Genomic DNA, 24,379 nt, shown 5'->3' on the forward strand with positions numbered 1-24,379 from the left:
ACGAAACTCTGAACGTGAGTTTGCCCTCGAGTTATGTGTCTGAGAGTGCTCCCTTTGGCATGGCATACATGAAAGTTGGCTTAGTACAGAGATTAGCATGACTGTGGCGAGGCTGACACACAAAGTCATAAAATGTGCTGTATTTAAGAGTGTGATTTATGCATTTGAGTAGATAGACCCACCTTAGGTAGATGTACTTCAAACCTTAGACTTGCAGACTCTAAAGTGGCGTGGTTTGTGTAAAATACAGTACCATTTAGGTATATGTATTTTAAAGTGTGGCATGCATAGATTACAAAGTGGCCAACATTTTCCAGAAGAAAGCAAGTAATTACTTTAATTTTTTTGACTTTTCAGTTCCTCAGAGATCTGGGAAACCTTTTTTTTTTTCCTAAAGGATACTGTTTGGATAGAAATCATGGTTCACATCTGGACAATCCACACCAGGCCAACACAGTCCCGCATGGAAGAGGTTTATTGGGGGACAGAGACAGGGGCTAGAGGGGGCGGGGCAAGAGAAGGAGAAGAGAGAAAAAAGAGAAAGGGGGGCAGAAAGGTCTGCCTTTTATTTGAACTGTGAGGTAACTGCTCCCGGGTAAAGGTGGGAGCTGGACCAAAAGTATGCTGGGAATGTATGGCCGTTGCCAGGGCAACAGATGTGCAGGTGACATCACTGCTGGAGGTGAGAGGGGTTCCTGATACAACCAGATACCATATAAAATAGCACATAAAAGGCATCTTTAGAATTGACTAACACGGGGAAAGCAGCAGCACCAGATCCAAGATGGTGGCCAGCAGGAGGCTGATGAAGGAGCTTGAAGAGATCCGCAAATGTGGAATGAAAAACTTCCGTAACATCCAGGTTGATGAAGCTAATTTATTGACTTGGCAAGGGCTTATTGTTCCTGACAACCCTCCATATGATAAGGGAGCCTTCAGAATTGAGATCAACTTCCCAGCAGAGTATCCCTTCAAGTCACCCAAGATCACATTTAAAACAAAGATCTACCACCCTAACATTGATGAGAAGGGGCAGGTCTGTCTGCTCGTAATTAATGCGGAAAACTGGAAGCCAGCCACCAAGACTGACCAAGCAATCCAGTCCCTCAGCCTGAGCACCCACTCCGGGCTGACCTAGCTGAAGAATACTCTAAGGACCGTAAAAAATTCTGTAAGAATGCTGAAGAAATTACAAAGAAATACGAGGAAAAGCGACCTGTGGACTAAAATCTGCCACGAGTGATTCCAGCAAGTTTGAGCAGAGACCCTGAGCAGTGCATTCAAACACCCCACAAAGCAGGACTCTGTGGAAATTGACACGTTCCACCAACTGGCGTCTGCTTGTGGCAGTTACTAACTTTCTACAGTTTTCTTTTTCTTAATCAAAAGTGGTCTAGGTAACCTGTAAAGAAGGATTAAAAAATTCAGGTGTTCTAAAAAAAAAAAAAAAAAAAGAATTGACTAACACACCAAGTAGAGTGTACATGCTTTTAAAAGAAAAAAAAATCATTTCTTAGCTATTAGATCTTGCTTTGAGTCTTCTCTTATATTCCTAGAAGAAAAAAAGAAGGAAAATAAAATGGATTCCGGTTTTAGCTCTAATCTTTTGTGGGGTAGTTTTAAATGAGTCTCCTGGCCGTTTGGAAGCTAGACCCTGTGAAGGGAGCAGCGATTGAGAAACGCACAGAAGGAGCTGAGGTATGAAGGCACCTGGAGTCAGCCCCTGGCCGTGTGCCCAGGCTGCTCCCTGGCCACAGAGAAGCAGTGGGGATGGACGGAAGCTCTTGAGCCCAGAGATGCACAGGCTCACATTCCTGTGCATGCTTCTTGTGAGTTGGGAAACCTCCATGATCCAAAGTTGTTCTTGCAAAACAGTGTCCCTCACAACTTGATTGATCCATGACAATATTTTTTTCCTATCTCTTTCTCCTTTTGGGTGAGACTTTTCAATGAATGGCAGGCATTATGCAAGCAAACCTCCCACTCTCTTGCCAGGGACAGCCCCTGGTTCTCTCTCTCTCTCTCTCTCTCTCTCTCTCTCTCTCTCTCTCTCTTCCTCCTCCTTCCTCTCCTCCTCCTCTCTCTCTATTTCTGTCTGCTCTCCAACTCCCCCTGTGACTCAAAGGAGATTGGATAGCTGGAGTGAGGTTTCAACCTGCCTGTGGCTACTCCACCTTTTGGTAGGCGCCTAGATCTTGCCAGGAAAAAAAAAAAAAAGGAAAGAGGGCAGCAGGCGGCTGGGTGAAGTCATCCCTGGTGACACCTTCTCACAGGACTTCAGGGAAAATGCTGGGCGACTGGGCAGTGCCTCTGCCCAGCTGCCTGTCACGGTGCTGGGAGTGAGAGGTGACCTCTTTATTTTTAGCAGGGGGCTGTCAGGAGAGTTCACTCCTCTGCTTCATCCAAGACAGGAGGCAGTCACTTTGGAAGTTTGTAAACACCGACTTTCTCAGTAGAGGTGGGACACTTTTCTCCAGAAAGGGAAGAATTTCCCTGCCGGGGTTTCCCTCTTCTTAGAGTCGCACTGTGGACAAGACAGCGATCTTTGGCTGTCTGAGTTGTGGCAAGCAGGCGCCGCTCAAGTTCTAATTATTACAGGGCAGTCATGCCTGCCGGCGACGGCTGTGGACCAGGCAGAAGGTAATTATGACATTTTATTTCTTTGGAGTCCGTTTCACATGTTGTTTGTCCTAAAAAAAATTCTGACAAGTTTAAAGATGTTTAGGTGAGAAGTATAATCCTCGGAAATGTTCTTTGGCAAAAGTAATAATCTAAGCTTAGAAGTAGATGCAAAAGGAGTGTTTGTGTTTCCTCGAATAAGGAAATAATGTCCCGGAACTTTCAAACCTAATTTCCCCGGGTACAGCTGGAATCTCCTTGAAATTTTTGACTTTAGATGTTGACATCTAAGCTCATGAATTCTTTTAAGTTTCCGTTTTAAAGATTTGACAGAGAGTTGTGAGAGTTGAATATTAAGCTACTTTATCAATTTCGATATTTAAATGCCTCTTAAGCTATACATTTTGAAGGCATGATGACCTCTGTGCCATGTGGTACACGGTGGCAGGTGTGTTTATCACTCTCTTACTGCTAAGAAGCAGGCACCAGGAGGCCGACGATGCAGGGACTTAGTACGTACTGGTTCTCGAGTTGCTGCAGCCCAGACAGACATTATAGGAGTCACCTATACATCCTCATTAGATTTCCAGTTGAGGTTACCAAAATTTGGAAGAAGTAGAAGGAAAGTTATGAAACAAAGACAGGGGTCATGGTTCATCTTATTGCCAAAGAAACAGAACTCTCTAGGAACAAGAGCCCCTTATACTATTTCTGTAAACCATGGCCCTGTGGCCCTGTTGCCCTGTGGCCCTGTGGCCCTGTGGTCCCTGTGGTCCCTGTGGCCCAGCGTGGTTTATGTAAGGTGGCAGTAGCTGATTGTGATAGTTTTCTTAAAGATTGCATTTCTCTGTAGTTCTCCAGTATTTACTTTCCACAAATTCTATTAAATGGAAAGAAACAGATTAGTGTTATGTCCAGTGACTTCTTATGTAAAATAAGACTAAACCAAACAGCTGGCAGTGTCCTTTGTAACAGTGCTTGGCACAGTTGATGGATTAATTAACTACCTTAGAGAACATTTTTAGAGACATTTAAGTCTTTGCACTGGCTTATAAGTTGGTCCATGGTTGGTCCATGGTTCTCATACATTTCCTTTCCCAGACATCTGAACATTCCCGAAGCAAGGCTTTCCCTTTTCTCTAACATCCGCTCCCTGAGTAGAGTTTTGGACAACCAGACATTTTAAACAAGTGGGGTGCACTGATAAGCCATTTCACACCAGGGGTCCAGGCACCCTGATCATTCTGCAATTCCGGTAGAGAGACTTGGCAGAGAGGGATTGAGGGCTGTGGTCACGTGCAGCAGCAGTATCAAAATTAAATTAAATAGTAACTACCTGTTGATAAGGAATATCTCAAACTGCGTGTGATGTGAACTGAGCAAACTTTAAGCTTTTTCTCTGAAAGTTTCACTAATAAAAAAAATTAAATAGATCAAAGGAAGCCCGTGTTCACACACTCATAAATATGCACATGGCAACTACGGTTATCTCCCTGGAGATATCTCGTGTGCAGCTGAGAACCTCTCCCACTCCTGTGAGGTAACCTGCACCTGTCTCATGGTTTTTATCCTGATGAGGTAACTTTCAGTCCCCAGCACTTGGTGTTTTCATTCTTTGCTTCTGTCCCCTGAACTTGTTTGTTTTTCCTCTATGTAGAAATGGTGGGAGATTGGCACTAGGCTAGAAATAAAATATTTATAATTGGGGGAACATTTTCTTCTTGCTAAACTTGAGATTACGTGCCTCCAGATAAGTCCCTTGGTGCCGTGTCTAAACAAGAAATAACTGTTATGAGTCGCGAATTTGCTGACGAGTGAGTTCTCTGAACTTCATCGCAGCAGTTCCTCATTGAACCTCACATCAAAGCTGATTATGTTACTTGCCTCTCATTTTGGAGTTTGATGTCCCAAATTGCTCTGTAACTGCCAGGGAGCTAAATAAGAGGGTTTTTGTTATTGTTTGTGTGTGTGTGTGTGTGTGTGTGTGTGTGTGTGTTTTGTGTGGGTGTGTGGTTTTTTTTTTTTTTTTTGGATTAACAAAACTCATGAAACGGCAATGCTCACATGATAGGGATGCCCATCTCACACTGGGATGTGTGCCTTAGTCCTCACAGGTACCTTCTGCTAGGTGACATACAGTCCAGTGGCTTCAGGTATCATTCATCTGAAGGAAGAAGACACTCTATTTAGCAAATAGGAAGCACTGTGAGTAAGAGTACTCCAAGGATTACTGCCAGCTTCAAGGTCAAGAGCAGAGTAAGGGGGCAGAGCAAAAAAGAAGGAAATAAATAAACAACCAAAGAAACGTTTGAAGCAGGCCTGGGAGGGTAGGTAGCTATCTAAGCAAGAAGCACTGGATGCCAAAGAAGGGAAAAACCAGGAGAGTAGACTAGCTCAGGGTATAATGGGAAAGTTTCTCCTGTAGCCTGAGCCTGGTGGTTCCTTATCTGGCCTCCTTTGGTTCCTGCCTTGGAGTAGCAGCCAAGCTGGCCCTGTGAGTGTCCCTGATTAGATGGACGAAGTGGGTGTGAGTCAGTCAGCCTTCACCCATTCCAGATGACATGGAAGGAGGTGGGTGCGAGCCATGGAGATGGGACCCATCTCAACAGGAAACTCACCTCATGTTTTTAGTGCATCTTGTCGTGAGAGTGCTCTAACTGGGTAATTACCTTCACACGTTTGGTTGTTCGCGCAGTAGACACTGGCTAGGCTCTGAAGCTCATCCAGTTGCTGGGTTGGGTTATGGGTTTGTGGGTGCAGACCCTGCTGTCCCGGAGTAAGCTGTCTGGTGGAGAGATGCACAAGGTGACACAATCGGCCAGCGAGAGCGACTGGGTCACAGGGCTAAGGAAACGGTTTAAAGTGGTAACAGGAGAGGAAGCTAAGCCTATGTGCTGAAGCTCAGGTCTTCACAGAGAAAACGTGGCTGTTTTGGACTCCTGGGCTCTTACTCTACCTGCCTTGGAAGTATGAATTTGTATGCAAGTACGAGACTCTAGAGTTGTGAATTCAGTTTGTGCTTCCAGATCTTTGTTGTTCTCTTCTCTGGAGTGGTGGGGCTATTGTGTCACTTCTCTGAAATGCTTGCAGCCACAAGTTTTGGGTTTCACTGTCTCCCATCCTTTTTTCCAGATTTTGGTAGATTTGCATGTCTGTAATGAGTTATTTTGGTGCTGGGATCCATGACTAAACATGAAACCCACTTAGGTTTCACATATCCTAAAATTTAATTTCCTAGACTGTGTTTAGTGCGCTTGCATTGTGTCTGTGACTTGCATTGTGACTGTGAAGTGGGGAATGGGAGTTTTCACTTGTGGAGGGGGGGTGTCACGTTAGCCCTCAGAAATTTACAAATTTTGGAGCACTCCAGACTTGGCAGTTTTCTGATTAGGGCTGTAGAGCCTGGATTTGTTTCTGGGTTTTTGAAAGGTTGTTGCGTTTAGGAAAACCAAGGCTCTTTTAAACACACAATGGGCTGGTAAGTATGAGAATGCTACTAGCAATTGTATTGAATATTGTTTCGGAAGGTTAAAAAAATTGATTTAAATACCCTCTTGAGTTTGCACTGTCCTAACAGGTCAGACTGGTGGGAATTGAGGTATGATTTTTACATTTCTGACCAGGCTTCTCCACTGAGAATGCATTTTGTTAAAATCTGAGACCTAATGCAGGAAGTCGACCAAGAGCCTCAAGCCCAGCTTGGTGCCCTTCGCCCGTTAGTTGAAGTGGATTCCTACAAGGAGACATAGTTAAGCTTTTGTGTCCTTGACTGTCTTGGACCCACCTTTTATCCGGAGATGAGTGCAGACAAGTAGAGAGGGGGTTCTGAACGCCTGCAGATAAATGGGAGGTCTGTGAGAAGCACCCACTTTGGCCTCAGTAGCAGTTACTACTGGAGATGTTCGGCAGTCACACTGTGGGTGAGGAAGTCCCCATCCTTTAGCATTTGCTGATTCTCAGGGTGGAAATGCTCACATTTTCCCTGGTCACTGAAGAGTTAGAGAACCATCACAGTGGCTTCTGTGAACCTAGAGAGGCTAGCTCCAGTGTACAAATGATTGGAGGCCAAGGTCAGAGTCAGGGTTTAGTTCTAACAAGGCCACTTCTTCTCTATTTGTGTATCCTGAAGCCATCACAGACGTTTATCGAGTTTAGTGGAAGCACTTAGTCATTTATCTCTCCCCATTCTTCTGCACAATCATGGAAAATAGTTAACACTCTTGAAATCCTACTTTGACCCAGCTGGGCTAATATTTGAACCTGAGCAAGAACATGTGGGACAATACAACCTGTCCTTATTGCAGGAGAGCTTGTTTTGCGGTTGATATCTTAACCACCACTGAATCGGGCAACCTGCTCCCTAAGCCCTGCAGTGGCCCGATGGATTCCTGGCATTCTTGCCCCTGGAGAAGCTGATCTGTATTCTCCAAGTATACGTGATGAGTTCTTTGCTGCCGTCACCAAAATATGACGACAGCCTCTAGTTTACAACATCAAAGGCCCATAGGGTATGAGTGGCAGATCGTGGGCGGATCTATCTCTGGTGACTGACAGAGCAAAGTCCTGATTGAGTAGGCTTGCCCTCACCTTTTGACACTTTATGGCAAATTGGCACCAAAATACATTTCACGTTCTCACTTCTTTATATGTTTGTCTGGATCACGCAGAATGCACGGGGTGGGGGGATCTTGAGGGACAGACTTTATTATCAGGATTTTTTTTGTTGTTGTTGTTTAAAAAACGTCTTCCTACTGAAGATGTTCCACCAAAGGATTCTTTAGCTATTTAGGGAGATAGCACTGTTACTGCAGAAAAGATCAGCTCTAATTTCAGTGTCCTAAAACCATGCAGTTATGCTATAGTTTGATGAATGTTCTTGACAAAGTTTGATAAGCATAGGGTATGCACACATACATGTATACACATGTATATTTCTGTATCGGGGTTCACTACTAAGTGCTTTCTTATGGCATCCAAACAATTTGAAGATGTTTTAAAAGCCTGCTGGAATATCCTATTCACTGGATTTGCCCTCATCTACCATCCATTATTGACAATTGTGCCACTAATGAAAAGGGGGGTGGGGCACTCGATGTGTTTTTTTTCTAAATAGGGACTGAGATGGAAAGGTTGGAAATAGGAACTGCCATTTCCTTAAGAGCTGGGCCTAGGAACTCTAGCAATGTTATTCTCCTCACATTGTTAGTTGAGGGCTCAAAAGCCCCAGTTTGAGGGGAGGGGACAAGCATTCCACCCGTTACTAAGAAGGTCTCAAAGTGTTTCTCAGCCATTTCACTATCCTGTGTTGAGAGTCCTATGCTTAGATCTGTACCCCGTTTTAAATGGGGTTATTAGGACTTTTGATACCTTGTTTCTTGAATTCTTTATATATTTTGTATACTAGTCCTCTATTGGATATGAAGCTGGTGACATTTTTTGCCATTCTACAGGTGGCCTCTTCGTCCAAATGACAGTGCCCTTTGCCTTACAGCAGGTTTTCAGTTACATGAGGTTCCGCATATTAGTTGTTGATCTTGATGCCTGTCCCAGTGGTATGAAAGGCCCATTGTTAAGTTCTCAGTAATAGTAAATAATAATGTTAGTGACACACATCCTTAAGCAACACTAAATAGGTCACATCTGAGTTCAGACCTCAGTCACTGTGAGCTAATAATCCTCATGCACATCCCAGTGGCAGACAGAACATGAGAACCCACTCTTCCCTCCATGGTGGGTCCACTGTGTGGGAGGGGGCAGAGTCACCCTGATCTCCAGTTTTCCCAAGCAGCTCTGGAAAGGGTCCCTGGAGGGTTTACTCCAGTGGTTGATCTGTTCTTCCTGTTTCGGGTGGGACTTCAGGGTATGCGGTTGGCCTACCTTGTTCTGACCATTTCTATGATTGTTTGAAGCCAAGTTTGTGTTAGCATTATGGCAGAGACCTCACTGAGGGAAGCTCTCTCTCAGGATGTATAAGAGATGGCCTCCAAGGCCTCTCAACCTCCATTACTGTGAGCCACAATCTGTTCTGTACAAACTCAGGTCAAGTCTGTCCTTTGCCCTTGAATGCGGTCAGTCTCAATTCATCGTGTTCTTGGACATAGATCTTGTGGGTCTGAAGGACTCATGGTACTTGTGAATTGTCAGGGCGAAGCCGGGATCCATCTATTTTATGAGGCCATGAGTACCCCCAGAGGTTCGGGGTTAGAACATGCATGTTTCTTATCCACCGGTTTGGTTTCATCTTGTCGGCACTATGGCATTTTTTTCTCATACCTTTTTCCAGGTCAAGCGGTTTAAAAGTTTTCTTGAGTAAATAAAAGTACAACCATCTTTTCCTGTCTACAAATATTGGTTCCAGTTCCCTCAAAGACACCAAAGTTCTCTCTAGAACATCCAGTGCCCCTTCTAACAGTAAGGAGGATTCGGGAACGCACTTCTGAACGTTCTTCTTCATGACATCACTGTCATCCTTCCATTCCAGTCCTTCAGCCTGTCTCTCAGGGGTCGGCCTTCCATGGGTTCATGGTTCTAGCCCAAGGCACCAACTGCAAGAGCCTAGGTAGAGCTCAGACCCCAGGCAGATTCCTTTGCTTTGGTTCTCATGTGCTGGGTGGCAGAAAGCCAGTTTGTGTGCAACACAAATGCGAATTTTGTGTCTACAAATCTAATATAGGGTGTGTGCAAATTTAACACACACACACACACACACACACACACACACACACACACACACACACAGAGAACACTAAATGTTTAGTCATCTGATTTTTGGAACTTCAGAGTGAAGGACCAAAGGGCTTCTTTCTGTTCTAAAGACCATTTAAGGGTCTGGGATCAAATACAGTGCCTCAACTTTTTGTTTTTGTGTTTGAAAGAGTAGAGGGCCAACATCCAGGGCAGAGAGGTTGCTTTGAAAATTGGTATCTTCTTCAGCCCCCAAACTGAAATCTAGATGTTCTAGTTTGTCTGTGTTTGGGTGGCCCTGTTCCTGCTTAAATTCTTTCTATGTAACAGGAACCAGTAAGAGAGAGGATTCAGAGGAAGAATTCTTGAGTCTTTAGACACTGTGTATGTTTTCTTCCCCCAGCAATTATTTGTGACACCACTAGAACATACAAGAGGAAAAATAAAAATGACTTCATGAGGGAATATTGTCATCAGACCCTTTGGTCTGGAGAGAAATGACCTCATCAAGGGACTTGTGTGGTAGGAGAAAACTGAGCAAGACCCTAACACACTTTTCCAGTGCACATTTCACAGCCTCAGACTTGTTCTGCGGTCCTCCCTCTAATCTTTCCGTGCTCCCCTCCTGTTTTCAGTGACCTCCCTTCCCAGACACGTGCTTCCTCAGAATCCCAGACTGAGAAAGGCAACTGAGAAAGGCAAGGGGCAAACCCTGGATGTAGCAATCCCTGTAGTACATCTAGGTCACAAAGTGTTCTGATGCTGAAATTGGGAAACCAGAGGGCGGGAATGTCCCAGCTGTCTCTGGGGACACATAAGGAACATGATGGCTAGGAAGACAGCTATACTGCCCTGCTTCTCAGGATCAATTAGCCCTTTCCTTAGGGATACAGATGAGACGACCTTAAAAGGAGGCTCTGAGAATCCCCCAGACCGAGCCTCTCCTACTTTAGCCTTACTTTTGTAGAGCTGGCATGCTCTGTGTGCAATCTTCACTCACTGGGTAAACACCAGCCAGGGCTATTAAAGATTTGGCACCGTGGCCTGTAGTAGTGTCTCAGAGAGGCATCACCAGACCGCAGCAGATTCTTTGCCCAGGGAGGGAGGGCTGCAGCTGTGCTTAATACGGAAAGAGGTGATGGAAAGAAGCAAAGCCCAGAATGTTCCTTCTGCCTGGCAACAGCAAGTCTCAAAGGTTTTCTGCACACTCATCCTCAGCCTGCTAGTGCTTCAGGGGTGGAGACTGGTGCTCCCAGAGCTGGGCACACTCCCCCACACCATGATGTTAATGAGCCTCACACAGTAATTTCTACGATGTCGATGGTGAGGATGATGGTGAGGGTGGGGATGACGTCCCTTGCTAGCCGTGCAAACAGAACAAAGGCAACAACATGCAAATCTTCCTGACTCAGAATGTGACATCTCACTCTGAGCTAGTTGAACTTCTAAATGTTTCAGTTTGAAAACGAACCCATTTTCCTGTGGTGTATCTTAAAAATTAGGTCATAAAACGTATAGACTCCACCCTTAGGTAAGGAGAGGGGATTAAAAATGTACCTATGTTCTTAGAAAAGGAAGGTTGTCTCCTGTGCTGAGAAACCTGTGCAAGGATCAGATTCTACCATCTATGTTCAGTAGCTCTGGGGTAGCCGGACCACTTACTAGTGGCTGGTGCCTTTGCCTCCACAGCTGGGTAAACAGGACAGATTCTGAACAACCCTGTTCCTTTCATTCTGAGATACTGGGGAAACTTGCTTTCAGGAACCTACTCGTTTGTGCTAAGAAAGGCTTCGAGGTGAGTGTTTCATTATAAAGTGAGCACACATTCAGAGAAATTACAAACCTAGATTTAATGCACTTGCTTTCCAGTCTGTCTCACACACAACAAACATTGGCATTGACAAGTAGGGGAAAGAACTGAAGATCCTCCTTGCCCTTTGTCACAAGGGAGGGTAAAGACCTAGGTTAGGGAACTGTTGTGTCCCGAGTGGCCAGGGTTTGGTGGCACGTAGCTTCTTTTCCCCGTGCCAACTCTTAATAAACTGGAAGAGGTGCGTGGGTCCCTGATAAGGACCGTGAAGCCTTGTTGGGAAGTTTCTGGAAAGAGTACTGTAACACATTAACATAGTCAGCCGTGTGTGGGAAGCAGTGGTACAGGTTTGCCTCGGAGCAAGATCAAGAGGGATGACATTAACCAATGCCTTCCTCCGCCTCTCTCGACTTTGGAAGACCCTGAAGCCATTCATTGAGTGTGATGGTTCCTTTTACACTAGTTACAGGGGTCTCAGCACTGTAGGCCTTGGCAGTTGCTCTGCAGACAGAGCCGAAGGTTAGGTGCCTCCTTGCTAAAGCTGGATAAACCTCCAGCACAGGGACTGTTTTAACCTTTGCTGTTGCAGTGTGTTACATGGCACGCCTGGCAGGGCTGCTTTGCTTGTGATATAGTAGGAGTTCGTGTGCATGTGTTTTCCTTACTATGCACTGCGGATAGTTTGCTTATGTATTTACTTACTTACTTTTATTTATTTATTTTTTTACTTGTTCACTTTACTGCTCAAGCTACTCACTGCTCCCCTCCCGGTCATTCCTCCCCACATCTTTCCTCCCATCCCCCCTCCCCTTCTCTTCTGAGCCGGTTGGGGGTCCTTCTGGGTATCCTCCTTCCCTGGCACATCAAATCTTCGAGGCTAGGCATGTCCTCTCCCACTGAGGCCAGACAGGGCAGTCCAGCTAGAAGAACAAATCCCATGGACAGACAACAGCTTTTGGGATAGCCTCCGCTCTAGTTTTCAGGACCCACATGAAGGCCAACCTGCATATCTGCTACATACGTGTAGGGGGAGGCCTAGGCTCAGCCCATATATATTCTTGGTTGGTGCTTCAGCCTCTGAGAGCCCCACGGGTCCAGATTAGTTGACTGTGTTGGTCTTCCTGTGGAGTTCTTAACCTCTTCGTGGCCCTCAACCCTTCCTCCTATTCTTACATAAGAGTCCCCACTGTTTGGCTGTGGTGTCTGCATCTGTCTGAGTCAGCTGCTGGGTGGAGCCTCTCAGAGGACAGCCATGCTAGACTCCTGTCTGTAAGCATAACAGAGCATCATTAATAGTGTCAGGGATTGGTGCTTACCCATGGAATGCGTCCCAAGTTGGGTTGGTTATTACTAGCCCCCAGTCTCAGTCTCTGCTCCATCCCCTGCCCCTCCATTTCTTGTAGACAGGATAAATTTTGGGTTGAAAGTTTTGTCAGTGGATTGGTGTCCCTATTGCTCCACTGTGGTTCCTGCTTGGCTATAGGAGGTGGCCTCTTCAGGTTCCATATCCCCAATGTAGTGAGTCACAACTGACTTCTGGTAAACATTCTTTTATCTGAAGAGAGAAGGCTTGGAGGCTTTAGGGATGGGTTCTGATCTAGATACTGCTTTTCTTGACTATGTCTGCTTGTCCTCTGGAAAATGGGGTATTTTCCTCAACCAACCAGAGCTGTGGGGGCCAAAGTAATAGAAACAGTGCTGATGTGGTTTTTAGCCCTTGGTATAGTCTCCAGAAATAGGAGGCTGCCCTAGTAGCAGGTCTCTTCCGGGTTCCTGGTTTGGTTGCTGGATTCAATCCTGTCTGTCACTGCATTCTAGCCATGTTTCTGAAGCTCATGACATCCTGAGCTTGTAGACCACTGGGGTTTGTGGGACAAATCTATCCTACTGCCTGTTTTTGTAAGCCAAGTTTTGTTGGATCAGTGTTATGCTCTTTCATTTAAATATGTCCAGAAAGATGCAGATGTTTACTTTCTGGCCCTCTACAGAGTGCCTACCGCTACTGATAAATAACTGTTTCCACCATGAGAGTTGTGTGAATTCTAGACCGCCGTGTCCATTGTGTGCTGGGGGTAACTGTGAGACTTAATTATAAGCTATGAAAACTGCCGAAATAAGAGATTCCAAAGAGTGTGGTTGTGCGACGTTCTGCTGGGTCTTCCCAAATAACTAACTTTCCTTTCTTCCTTTGGCAGTAGAATCCTGGCTTCAGCTGGGACATGGCCACAGCTGAACTCTTTCCTAGACTGTCTTACAGTCATATGGCCATGTTCTAGCTATAGGAACGTGAATGGAAGCTATGTATACAATGTGTAACAGGTACATGACTTTAGAGAGAAAGGGGAATGTTTTCTTGGTACTTTCTTCTTTATGGTAGTGATGTGAATGAGTTAACTGAAGAGCTGAGGTCTTGGACCATTTGGAGGAAGTGTCATTCAAGAGTAATGAGTAACAATACAGAAAGGGTCCAGGATTCTAACAGCATGGGCATGCCTGTATCAACCGTAGACCTTTAGGCTCAGCTGCCACATACAGAAATGGCCTGCTCTTTTGCTTAAGCCTCTATTACTCTGACATTTGATATAGTAGTCAAACACGTCTTGCCATGTATAGTTGGACATTTCTATGAGAATTAGATTGGAATTAAGTTGAAGGTATTTGAGAGAGTTGGCAAGAATAAGGTGCCATGAAGTCGGGTGGGGAGGGAGGTAGAGGATTTGGTAGGAGTGTGTGTATGGGGTGAATGTTATCAAAATACATTGAATGAAATTCAGAGTTAATCATCATTAAACAAAATCATTAAAAAAGTGTAGACAAAAATAAATATTTTAAAAGTCCCAATATTATGTCATTAAGATTTTACTCATTTGTAAATAAGTAGAGTTAGAAATGAAAAAAATAGAATTAAGAAATTATTACATAAATACATATTTATGTAAAAAAAGAAGTCTTTGTTCCTAGCTTTAAATTAGTCCATGCCTTTCTAAGTCCCTAGGCTTAGTCAAAAGCCCCCCACTTTCTGGATTGAATTGGATACCTTAAGGGTTGTACTGTTTTGACATTAATTATAAATCAGCCCTCAAGTTAAACCATGAGTCTATAAATCCACACCATATTCTGACAAACATGATTTAGAATTGATGCATAACCTAGACCATATTGCATAAGAGTTGTTGCATAATACTGAAAAAAAAAAAAGCTTACAAGTGACCATTGTTGATAATACCACAGCCCAGGAGATGATAGTCTTTAAAACCCTATAATAAAATCTGAGACTGATTTAATTATTCAAGGCGGTCAAGGCCGAACATTAGGGGTAACCAATGTTTTGCTGTATTTTCTCTTTATATTCTAACTTCAATTTCTGGGATCTACAGCACCATGTTTACAATAAATTCCATGGTCTTTGCCCTGATCACACTCAGAGGTTTTTGATCTGTATTTTATTGACTTTGTCAAATGAGGAAAAAGCGCTGGGGAAGATAGTAGTGTGCAGTGGCCCCCATGGACTGAGCCTGCTGGCTCTGTAGAAGGCCGGGCAGCAGGGCAGCAGGGCAGCAGGGTATTGGGGCATTAAGGCAGCTGTCCCAGCCAATAGTTACCCAAGGACCTGAAAATCAGCTGAGACATTGGAGTAGTCCATCATGAATGAGAGATGAAATGGTTTTAACCTCTCTCCATGATAGGACCACAGGCACTGGAAGAACCTTCTGAAACTTTTTACATTTTAATATCCTTATAACAGCAGAAAGTCAAATAGTCTTGGCATTTTTCAGGGTAGTAGGAGGTCTGTTGTCTGGGTACCATGGGGCCATAGATCTTGATGGGCCTCTGATACCTGCTGTCCCAGATGTCCCTGCCCGTCTCAATCACAGGGATGTTTTAAGCAGTGTTGTTAGCATTGCACATTGTTTTCTTCTCTACCTAACACAAAGTTCTAAGTCTCTTCATCATAAGAAAGTACATACCTGTTTCGTAGAAATATAGGACTTGAGGTATTCAGTTTCATCTGACTTCAGACTTCAGCAGGTTTGGAAGTATATAACCCTGGGCCCACCGATATTCCAGAGGGGACCATGATTCTGTAAATCATTCAATGTCTATTTATGTTCAGCTCCTTCTTTACAAGAAGCCGATGCTTCATGTGGACTCTCGAACAGTGCGAGCCGTGTTGTTGATCTACCTGACCCCCTTCTTTCACAGCCTTGCTTAAAAGGACACTAAATTCTCTTGCTCTTGATACAAGTAAGTTGACTAATGACAAAACTCAGAGAAGTATTCCATTCTTCCACTAATCATCCACTTGTGTCTTAAAAGTATCATATGGGACATTGATGGAAAAACTTGAATGAATCCAAAGATATATTTAATCTTTGGGGTGTCTTATGGCTGTTACAGGTAGAGGGATCCCTCCAAATCTGTTGGAAGTGAGACTTTCACCTGTATAGTCCAGGACCCCAAGCCTCCGTAATGTTGCTGCCCACAGTAGACACATCCTCCCCTAATGGAATAATCCCTCACCAGCGTTCTTCGAGGCCCTTCTCCCAGGGTGGTTCTAGGTCGTGTTCTTCCTGTTGATAATTAAAACTAACCATCACATCATCAAAAAATAACTCAGAGCATAGACTACCTAACAAAGGAATGATAAAGATCTCTCTCTGCTTCTTTCGTGTACTGCTTATTTAAAATAATTTTTGTTCATTTAAAAAGAAGCGGTTTTCTTTTGTCCAGCCAGCCCCACTAGTTTTATTTGGCTGTGTCTGCATCCCAAAGACTCACTTCCTCTGTAGCCTTCACCTAAGGGACTGGGTTCCAAGAAGTTTAGGATAAGAAAGTTTAACACACTGTGACACTGATCTACTTGCTTGTACGGAGTCGATGCTTGGGATGGCCCAGCTCAGTTAAAGGGACACTCCACAGTAGTTCTGTTTTTGTGGTTCTGGAGGCTTCCCGCCCAGGAAAAGTAAATGATTTGGGATGATTAAAAGGCATTTTCATGGAATTATTTTTTTCTATTCTCATTCATGTATGCAACATATAGCATATAAACAGAAAGTAGCTGAGTATTTGTGTATCCGTGTGCCTGTGTACCCAACAGAAGGCATCTAAAGTCATTTTACTACCAGGCCTGTCCAGTCAACAGTGCCCGCATGGAGAAGAGGAATAGGTAGATCACCCACATCTGAGGAGCTGTGATGGTGGGCACATACATACACAACATCCTTTTGCCCTCCAGTATCTCGAAAGTGATTTCCAGAAAGTGCTTTTGGCTAGCAGACCATCTCCAATATAGTGCTTGACATTTTACACATGCACACATAAATTGCAGGTGGCGATCATTAAATTCCCCTGCGCACCACTGGCAGAAACTTGAGCCAGCCGAGAGCTCTGGTGGCAAAGATAAGTATCTGTCACCCACAGGTAAGAATGAAGGAGGACTTATGATGAGCAGGACTGTCTGTCACTGGTATGGCTCAGCCTAGACTGTCCCTATGCTCTTTCATTATATTGTATTCCCTTCCATTTAGGAATACACGTTCTAAAAGGGAGGCTTCTGCAGCAAATTAATCGTGCTTCCTACGAAAGTGAAGCAGTAGAGTGCCTCTTTAAACAGCTGTTTGCAGGCAGCCCTTCACAGATATACATGCCGACTTCTGTATTACAAACACACCGAAGGACTAACCCTTTCCATCCGCGGGCAGATTCCTATTGCCATGTGTGAGTATAAGGAGGTGGAAGAAATATGCTCCTATAGAAACACCGTCTACCTCAGGCAGGAAAATTTTATGTTTACGGTTTTGTTTCACTCTGGGACATCTCATTACAGATTGGCTTCTTTCCAGACTGTGGCAACACTTAAGGAGTGTCACCTTTCGTCATGCACTTTCTTGATTGTGCCTTCCACACCCCTAAATTCATACTGCACCCATTCTCCCTTCAAGCCGCCCCTGGGTACTGCATTAGGCTTATTTACTGTTAACACCTGCACCATTTACACCGGTTCTTCTTTTTTTTTTTTTCCAAAATCTGTTTCAGTGTAGCAAAGCAGAGGTCCCCCGTTGAGAATGAAGTTGTTTTTGTGCCTGATAGAGTGCGGTCATTTTGGTTGCATTCTTTTAAAAGCTGCTGGTTATTTCCTTCCATTGCTGGCTTACCTGTAGAGAGAAACAAATAATGTACTCTTTAAAGAAGGGCTCAAGGCATGAATGTGACCTACAGCCAAATGGTCCACCACTTTAATAGTTAATACCTGTGCTATGCAGGAGAATCACCGAGTTTTGTCATAAGCCAAGTTTTCCTTCTTTATCACATACATCACAGTTAATTTTCATTGGACTTTGTATCAGACACAATGTGGACTGACTCGGTAATTCTGTCAGTTCAGGCTTAGATTAGACCCAGTCTATTCTCTAACGAGCAAAATCAGGAATTATGTTGCTAACTAATTTTTTTTTCAATTCTAAGAAACATGTTCTTTAAAAAAAAATTGCCACCAGTATCATACAAGTAAACCCAAGGTCAAAAAAGCAGGGAACAGACATTTACTTTTGAGCCCAACTGCAGTAGATCCGGGACTGTAATTTGCTGGCAACTACAGATCAAATAGAATGCGAAGCTAGCAAAGTTGCTCCACAATGACAGTTTGCTTTCCGTGAAGCCCGTTTCTTCACTCTGATTTTTATCTGCCCTCTGAGGATATAGTGGAAGTCTTTTCCTGCTTAGGGACAGTGAAGTGATTGAATCAAATCTTGGCGCTGGTATTCAAGAAGGAAGGGCATCTTAGTCGTCAACCTGTCCTCAATTGAGTGCTTGTCTTCTACTTGGGAAGGTCATTTCCTTGCTTGGGCCCTTGCCTTATAGAATTTAGTTATTAAACACTAACAAAGGCAGGAATGTTGAAAGCGGCTGGCATCTTATCCTCGGACACTTCCAAAGAATCTCACAGCTAGCAGAAGAAAGCTTCCTTCTAGGAGATGGATTAGATAGTCAGTACCTCCCTGCCCCAAAGTGGCACTGTGTAGTTTGAGATACAAGGAGAAGGATAGTCTCAAAGAGTGGCCAATTACTGCTCCTTTTCAAATTAGGGAGGGAGGAAGACAGAGAGGTATGTGTACATGCATGAGTGAGGCTGTGTAAGTGTACATGTTTGTGTGTGTGTGTGTGCGTGTATGAGGGGTCTGAACAGAACACTAAGTTGCCCTAAAAAGGTGGGGCTCAGCTACAATGGGTAGGAAAAACAGGCCCTGAGCTGACGCCTCTTCCTCTCTGCCCCTGGGAGAAGCTGCCCCTTGGCTAATTGGTCTGAGAAAGTGAGAGCTTCCTCTGAGTGCTCTAGAATTGTTTAATCTTCTGCTTGCTTGTTTAATCCTCCAGTTGACACATCCCATTTGCTCCGTCACGGCTCTAATTCTGCGTCGTGGAGAGAGACATTTCCCTGTTCTTATTTTGTTCCTCTCCCTACACATATTCACTCACAGAGGGCACAGCAAGTCTCCAGAGGATTTAAAAAAAAATTCCGACACGTTACACTAAGAAATGTTCAAGTCTGTAACCAGATATTGACTGACCTTTCTAAGAAAAATTCAACAGGAATTAGCATCAACAGATGGTCACCAGCCGTGAGCATGAGACCCTGAGTCACTCGCCGAGAATGAAAGGTCTCTAGGCCAAAACATATTTATAGGTGCGAGGGCTGGACCAGCTGTTTGTCACAGTTGCTAGGTGACAAGTTATTACAAATCCCTTTTTAAAAGCTTGTCACATAGGACGATGACATGGCTAACTTTCTGAAAAATACTGTTTCCCTTCAATTTATATGTATTTCCTATATCCAATAAAATCACACTGTGAAATAGTCTCTTATAGTGCTCTGCCGGGAATCTTCTAAATATGTTTTAAAATGATTATTGGATCACAGTTTCACACCGGACTATGAAAAATCTACAAAGTTCCCAGAAAAGTGTGTGTGTGTGTGAAGCACTGTATCAAGTGAGATATATGTCTATCCCTTTCTGCTTGTCTCAGAGAGGTCAGAACAGTGTCCACAAATTTCTAAAGTGATTTAAAATCTAATGGGGAGTGAGCGTTACAAGGATCATGAAAACAATCTAAAAGGCATGGCTGTCAGTAACAGGTCTCCTGATCTGGGATAGAATGGAGACTAGCACACCAGTCCTGACTCGCAGGGTGTCGAGATGACTGGCTGAGAGAAAGGGATCACGTGGTGATTATCTGAGACTGTGCTCACCGACGGAGCTAACCGCAGACATGGCCTTCATTATACAGAGGATATAATTTAGTCTGAGCGGCTGGCCTCAGACTGTAGGATTGCTTGTGGGGACTGCTAATGTGCTTGAAAGAGAGAAGAGGAACCTTGATTCCTTAGGCCCAATTTTGACAGGAGTCAGGGCGGCTCTTTACATGTCTCTGTCTTGACTAATGGTAGTTAGGGATGGCTGTCCTTCGCCATTCATCTCCGAAGTGATCTGTATGCTCCAGTGTGAACGGTGTACTTCCTGTGCCCCTGTGCTGGTCACTCCTGTTCCATGCTCTGACCTTGAGCCACATAGACATAGATGAAGACTCTAGACCTCAACCTCTTTGGCAGTAACCTGGGATATAATAAATCAGACATGACGACTAACTAAGGCTATTGAGTTTGTAAGGAGGAAGAATGCCTGTCCCCTGGAAGGTGTTGTCTGTGGTAGATTCATGCTGCATTACACCCTGGATTGGAAATGGGTTACTGGGTTTATTTGAATTGTTATTCAACCTTTCTGGCTCTTTTCAACCAAAAAATAAAGTTACCTAAATACAACATCTTGCTAATCTGTGTAATCTTATTCTGTAATTAATTTTAATAGTTGTCTACCTCATCATTTAAAATGTACACTTTTCCATTATTTTAGCTTAAAAAGTGTTAGTATTTTATTTTGTTACAAATGGCAGAAATAAAACAAACAAACCAAAAAAAAAAAAAAAACCCAGCTTTATGCAAAAGGAAATTGACTTTAGTCTGTGGATGACTTTGCTTTCTACACTGCTTCTTGTTTGGTCTTAGCAGTACCAAGAATTCAAACTGGAACTTCAAGATTCATTTATATTCTAGCCCCTCCCCCAACACACACACACACACACACACACACACACACACACACACACACACACACACACACTTTGCTTTTCCTCTCTCTTTTCCCCATCCTTTCTCTTTGGTAATTATCTCCTTTAACCTAAAGTTAAAAATATGTGAAAGAATTTGAGTTTTGATATATTAAAAATATGTTTTGTTTTGAAAAATTGTCTTCAGTTTTAAATACACTTTTCACTTTGGGAAAGTTTATCTTGTAAGGTCTACAACAATGAAAACATTTGTATTTAACAAGTTTGTCTCTCTTAACTAACCCTCTACTTAGTTTTCAAATTAATTTTTCTCTAGTAGCTTAAGATTAAAAGCTACTTCTAAGAGGTAACTTTCACGGATGAAGTCTTTTTCTCTTTCTCTTTCCCTCTCCCACTCTGTCTGCCTGCCCCCCCTCTTTCTCTGTACTTGTGTATATGTGCGTGTGTGTGTGAGAGTGTGTGAGTGTGCACGAGTGTGCCATTTCGCCATGTGTGTTTAGGTGTGTGTTCTCATCGTCCGTGTAACGATTGAGGTTGAGGGCCATGCCTCCTCATTTGAAGTCTCTGGAGTCAGGAATAGTACCAGTAAGCATACTTGGTGTGTACTCATTGGAATACGAGAAGTCAAGTGCCCACAAGAGACCTTACTTTTTGAAAATGACACCAAGACTCACTTGTTTCAGTATGAGTGTTGTTTGTGGTCAGACCCTAGCTAGCACATCTCCCCTCTTTCAGAAAGAGCGTTGACCATCATGTTTCCTAATCTTAGAGAACCCCCTATTGGCGAATACTGTGTCCTACACCGTGAACCACGGAGCACATGAGCATTCCATCAGGTTAAGTGCTAGACTACAGCCAGTTCTTCATTGGGCCTGATGGCACACGCTATAATTCCAGCACTCTGCAAGAAGAAGTCTGAGAATCAAGAGTAGTATGCTAGACTTAGCTATACAGCAAGTTCAAGGCCATCCTGGGCTACCTGACATCTTGATTCAGAAACCCAAAAACCCAAACAAACAAACAAACAAAAAAACCCTCAAACCTTGCTTTTGATAACTTTATTTTTTTAAGGTTATCTGTTTTGTGTGAGTCTGTGTACATGGTTGTAGTTATCCAAAGAGGCTAGTGGCAGTGGCTCCCCCTGGCTCTGGAGTTTCTGGCAGTTATGAGCTGCTTGAGGTAGGCATTCTTGAAGCTAAGCTCTGGTCCTAGGTAAATGCAGTGCGTGCTCTGAACTGGCAAGCCATCACTCCAGCTCTGATAACCATAATTTTAAAGAAAAAGAAGTACAAACCAAGGCAAAAGACGTGCCCAAAACTCTTTGGTTTTTTAAAAAGCTATTCAGACCCATTTGACTTTTTGAGACCTATGGAACGACTGAATCAGGGTTGCCCTTCGGGAGCCTGGTTGTAAAGATTGTCCCCAGGACCATGTTAAAGCTTAGTGTAGAGATGACTTTCCTTGGTTGCTGTATCAATGACTGGATTTTTAAGGTTTTTCTAATTGAGTTGGTGGGACAAGAGTCTTCTGGGCACAGACACTGCTCTTTTCTGCTGTCTGAGCTCCTCATACAGGCACACCTAGCAATCCCCTGCTGAAAATGTCAGAGAATTCCCCGGCAGACCTACTAAGTGCACTCTCTATTCATCTACCCTTTGGCCTGCAAACTCCTCACTCTTGGATCAATTCAGGGAGGTGACAGATCCCACCCGGGTGGCTCCTTCCTGCTCCAGGTTCTGGAAAATGTTAAGGCGGTGAGCTAGGCAATCATATTAATCTTTTCCTGATGCCCAGGGAAGGAAGTAAATTTAGCTCCTGACATACCATCTTGCCCTAGCAAATGTCCCTGTCTCTATTTTTTCTTTAAATAGTACTTCCATATAATTTGCTCACAGTGACTCTTAGGGTAAGAAACACGTGGTTCAGAGTGCCTGGGGTACTTGTTCTTGCAAGTTTCCGAGCGTCATCCAAACTGCTCTGCCGGGATCTTCTCACGTGAGGTCCAGGCCCATTTCAGTACAGTCTGGGAGCCACCAGACTCACCACCAGTGAAAAACTCTCTTGGGGTTGGGGATTTAGCTCAGTGGTAGAGCGCTTGCCTAGCAAGTGCAAGGCCCTGGGTTCGATCCCCAGCTCCAAAAAAAAAAAAAAAAAAAAAAAAAGAACTCTCAAGGGTGGACTTCAACACAGCATGCACATAACTAGTTATAGTTTACCTGGCCAATGGAGGCAGAAAAGCAAGGATATTGGCTTAAAATTCAATTCAAAGCTCCTTCCTGTTGATATAGGAAGGGGCCGATGGTCCAAGGAGCTGATGTATTATTGTTTGCAGACCATAAATTCTTCAGCTATTGACAAAGGAGTTTGCGTTTAAGGGTTGATCAGTACTTTGGTAAAAAGACTAACATATTTTTCTTTTGAAAGAATACTTAAATGGCATTTGGGCTTTTATTTATTTACTTACTTATTTAGAGAGAAAGAGAGGAAGAGAGAAAGGGAAGAAGAGAGAAAGAGAGGAAGATTTGCAGATTTGGAGGGTCAACCCTCTTTAAAAGCTGGAGTGGCTACAAGGGTATGGGATCTGTGCAGTGACTTAAACAACTAGGACTAAAAGCATGAGGGCCCTGGGAATCTGAGGCTGGTAGAACCAGGGGTGACCCTCCGTGGACCTTCGTCTGTGGCTGCAGTGTTTTACTGACTCACTGTTGGGGAACACCAGGTTGGGAGGGAGTCGTGACACCCAGAACATCACTTTGTTTGCAACCTGAAGTTTGCATGTCCTGTCTGAAAGCAAGGAGAGCTGTTGACAATAACACTGGTGGTGACTAAGTTTTCTCCCTTAGAGGAACATTCGTCATAGATGAAATGTGGTCTTTGTTTAAGAACTTGGTAAAATCTAGAACTGCTTCAAGGGCTAAAGTGCATTTCACTACGTTATATGTTTCCCAGGCTTTCTAGGAAATCCTAGAGTTTTGTGATGGAGCAATGAGAGGCGTGCAGACGTCACTCGTACTAACCCCCAGCGTACGCATAGGTCTTAGTTTCCGCTGAGTGTTTGGATTCTGCACATGACTTGCTCTGCTTTCCTGGAAAGGCTTGGTCTTGCGTGAACCCACACTGGTGTTGGTCAATCACAGTTCTTATTGCCTTCATTCTAGAAAGGAGGAAACAGGGAATGTTCCTTATTCTCAATAATAACATGTGTTTTTAAAAGGGTAGCAATGAACTTGTTGTTTGATGAGTCACATTGTTTAAATACAACGATATTGGAAATCAGGAATCTTGTTTTTAGGTCTTGACACTGTGCCTAAGTACATGAGACAACTTGGGTCGGTCAATGTTCTCCATCAATATGAGGGGATGTGAAAAACTGACATTATGTCAGCCTCATTCCAAATTGTATAATTCTACGTTACCCATAAAAAGCTGGAGATGTATGTTTGGCTGACTCACTTGGAGACTATAGAGATGAGTATTACTATAATAATCACTGTTTGAATTGTTTTTTAAATTGTATCTTTATAAGTATGGGTGTTTTGCCTATATGAATATCTGAGGACTGCATACATGCATACACATGGAGGTTAAAAGAAGTAGTTGATCCCTGGAACTGAAATTACAGATGGTTATGAGCTGCTGTGCTTGTGTGTGTGTGTGTGTGTGTGTGCTGGCAACCAAACCTGAGTCCCCTGAAAGAGCCACGAGTGCTCCTCACAGCCAAGCTATCTCTCCAGCTCCTCCTCATAGCGTTTTTAACAATTATATTGCAGTGATCAATTCTTTTGAGTTCACGGTCCATAAATGTGAAGTGATACCCTTTCTTCATCTCTGAATTCATATTTTATATTCAAGTCCTATCTCCATCAAATTGTATTTGGCACAATCTGAACATTTATTCTTGTCTCCAACATTTATTACATTTTCCAAAATCATTTGTCCGAATAGAATTTCGATCTGCACACAATGGGTTTCTGTTTGGCATTATAACAATTCAATTGTCAATGAGAATTATTTGTTTTGCTAATATCGACGTTGGAAATAGTGGGATGTGTTGTTTTAAAAGAAATTACATGAGATTTTTCTCAAGGTGGAGAAACTGAGTGGTTTCTCAATCAGTGAAAACCAGTTACAAATTGAGCATTT

The 24,379-nt window shown here is 43.6% G+C and overlaps 1 protein-coding gene and 1 pseudogene across 6 annotated transcripts in view; both read left to right on the top strand.

The window, feature by feature from the left end:
* Retreg1 (reticulophagy regulator 1) overlaps positions 1-24,379 on the top strand; it is a 159,882-nt gene that overhangs the window by 124,583 nt on the left and 10,920 nt on the right. Inside the window, exon 1 of one of the 5 annotated variants that reach the window (XM_006232084.5) lies at positions 2,502-2,640. The exons of the other annotated variants lie outside the window; for them this stretch is intronic. Within the exon in view, the coding sequence (XP_006232146.1) occupies positions 2,606-2,640 (35 nt within the window). The 5' untranslated portion in view covers positions 2,502-2,605. Of the gene's footprint in view, positions 1-2,501; positions 2,641-24,379 lie in introns of those variants that run through there. 5 annotated transcript variants of the gene reach the window in all.
* LOC134485863 (ubiquitin-conjugating enzyme E2 L3-like) lies at positions 785-22,401 on the top strand (annotated as a pseudogene). The gene has a single exon (XR_010064151.1). The product of XR_010064151.1 is annotated as a ubiquitin-conjugating enzyme E2 L3-like (transcript).

The sequence above is a fragment of the Rattus norvegicus genome, chromosome 2 (assembly GCF_036323735.1).
Source record: "Rattus norvegicus strain BN/NHsdMcwi chromosome 2, GRCr8, whole genome shotgun sequence".
Classification (NCBI taxonomy): Eukaryota; Metazoa; Chordata; class Mammalia; order Rodentia; family Muridae; genus Rattus; species Rattus norvegicus.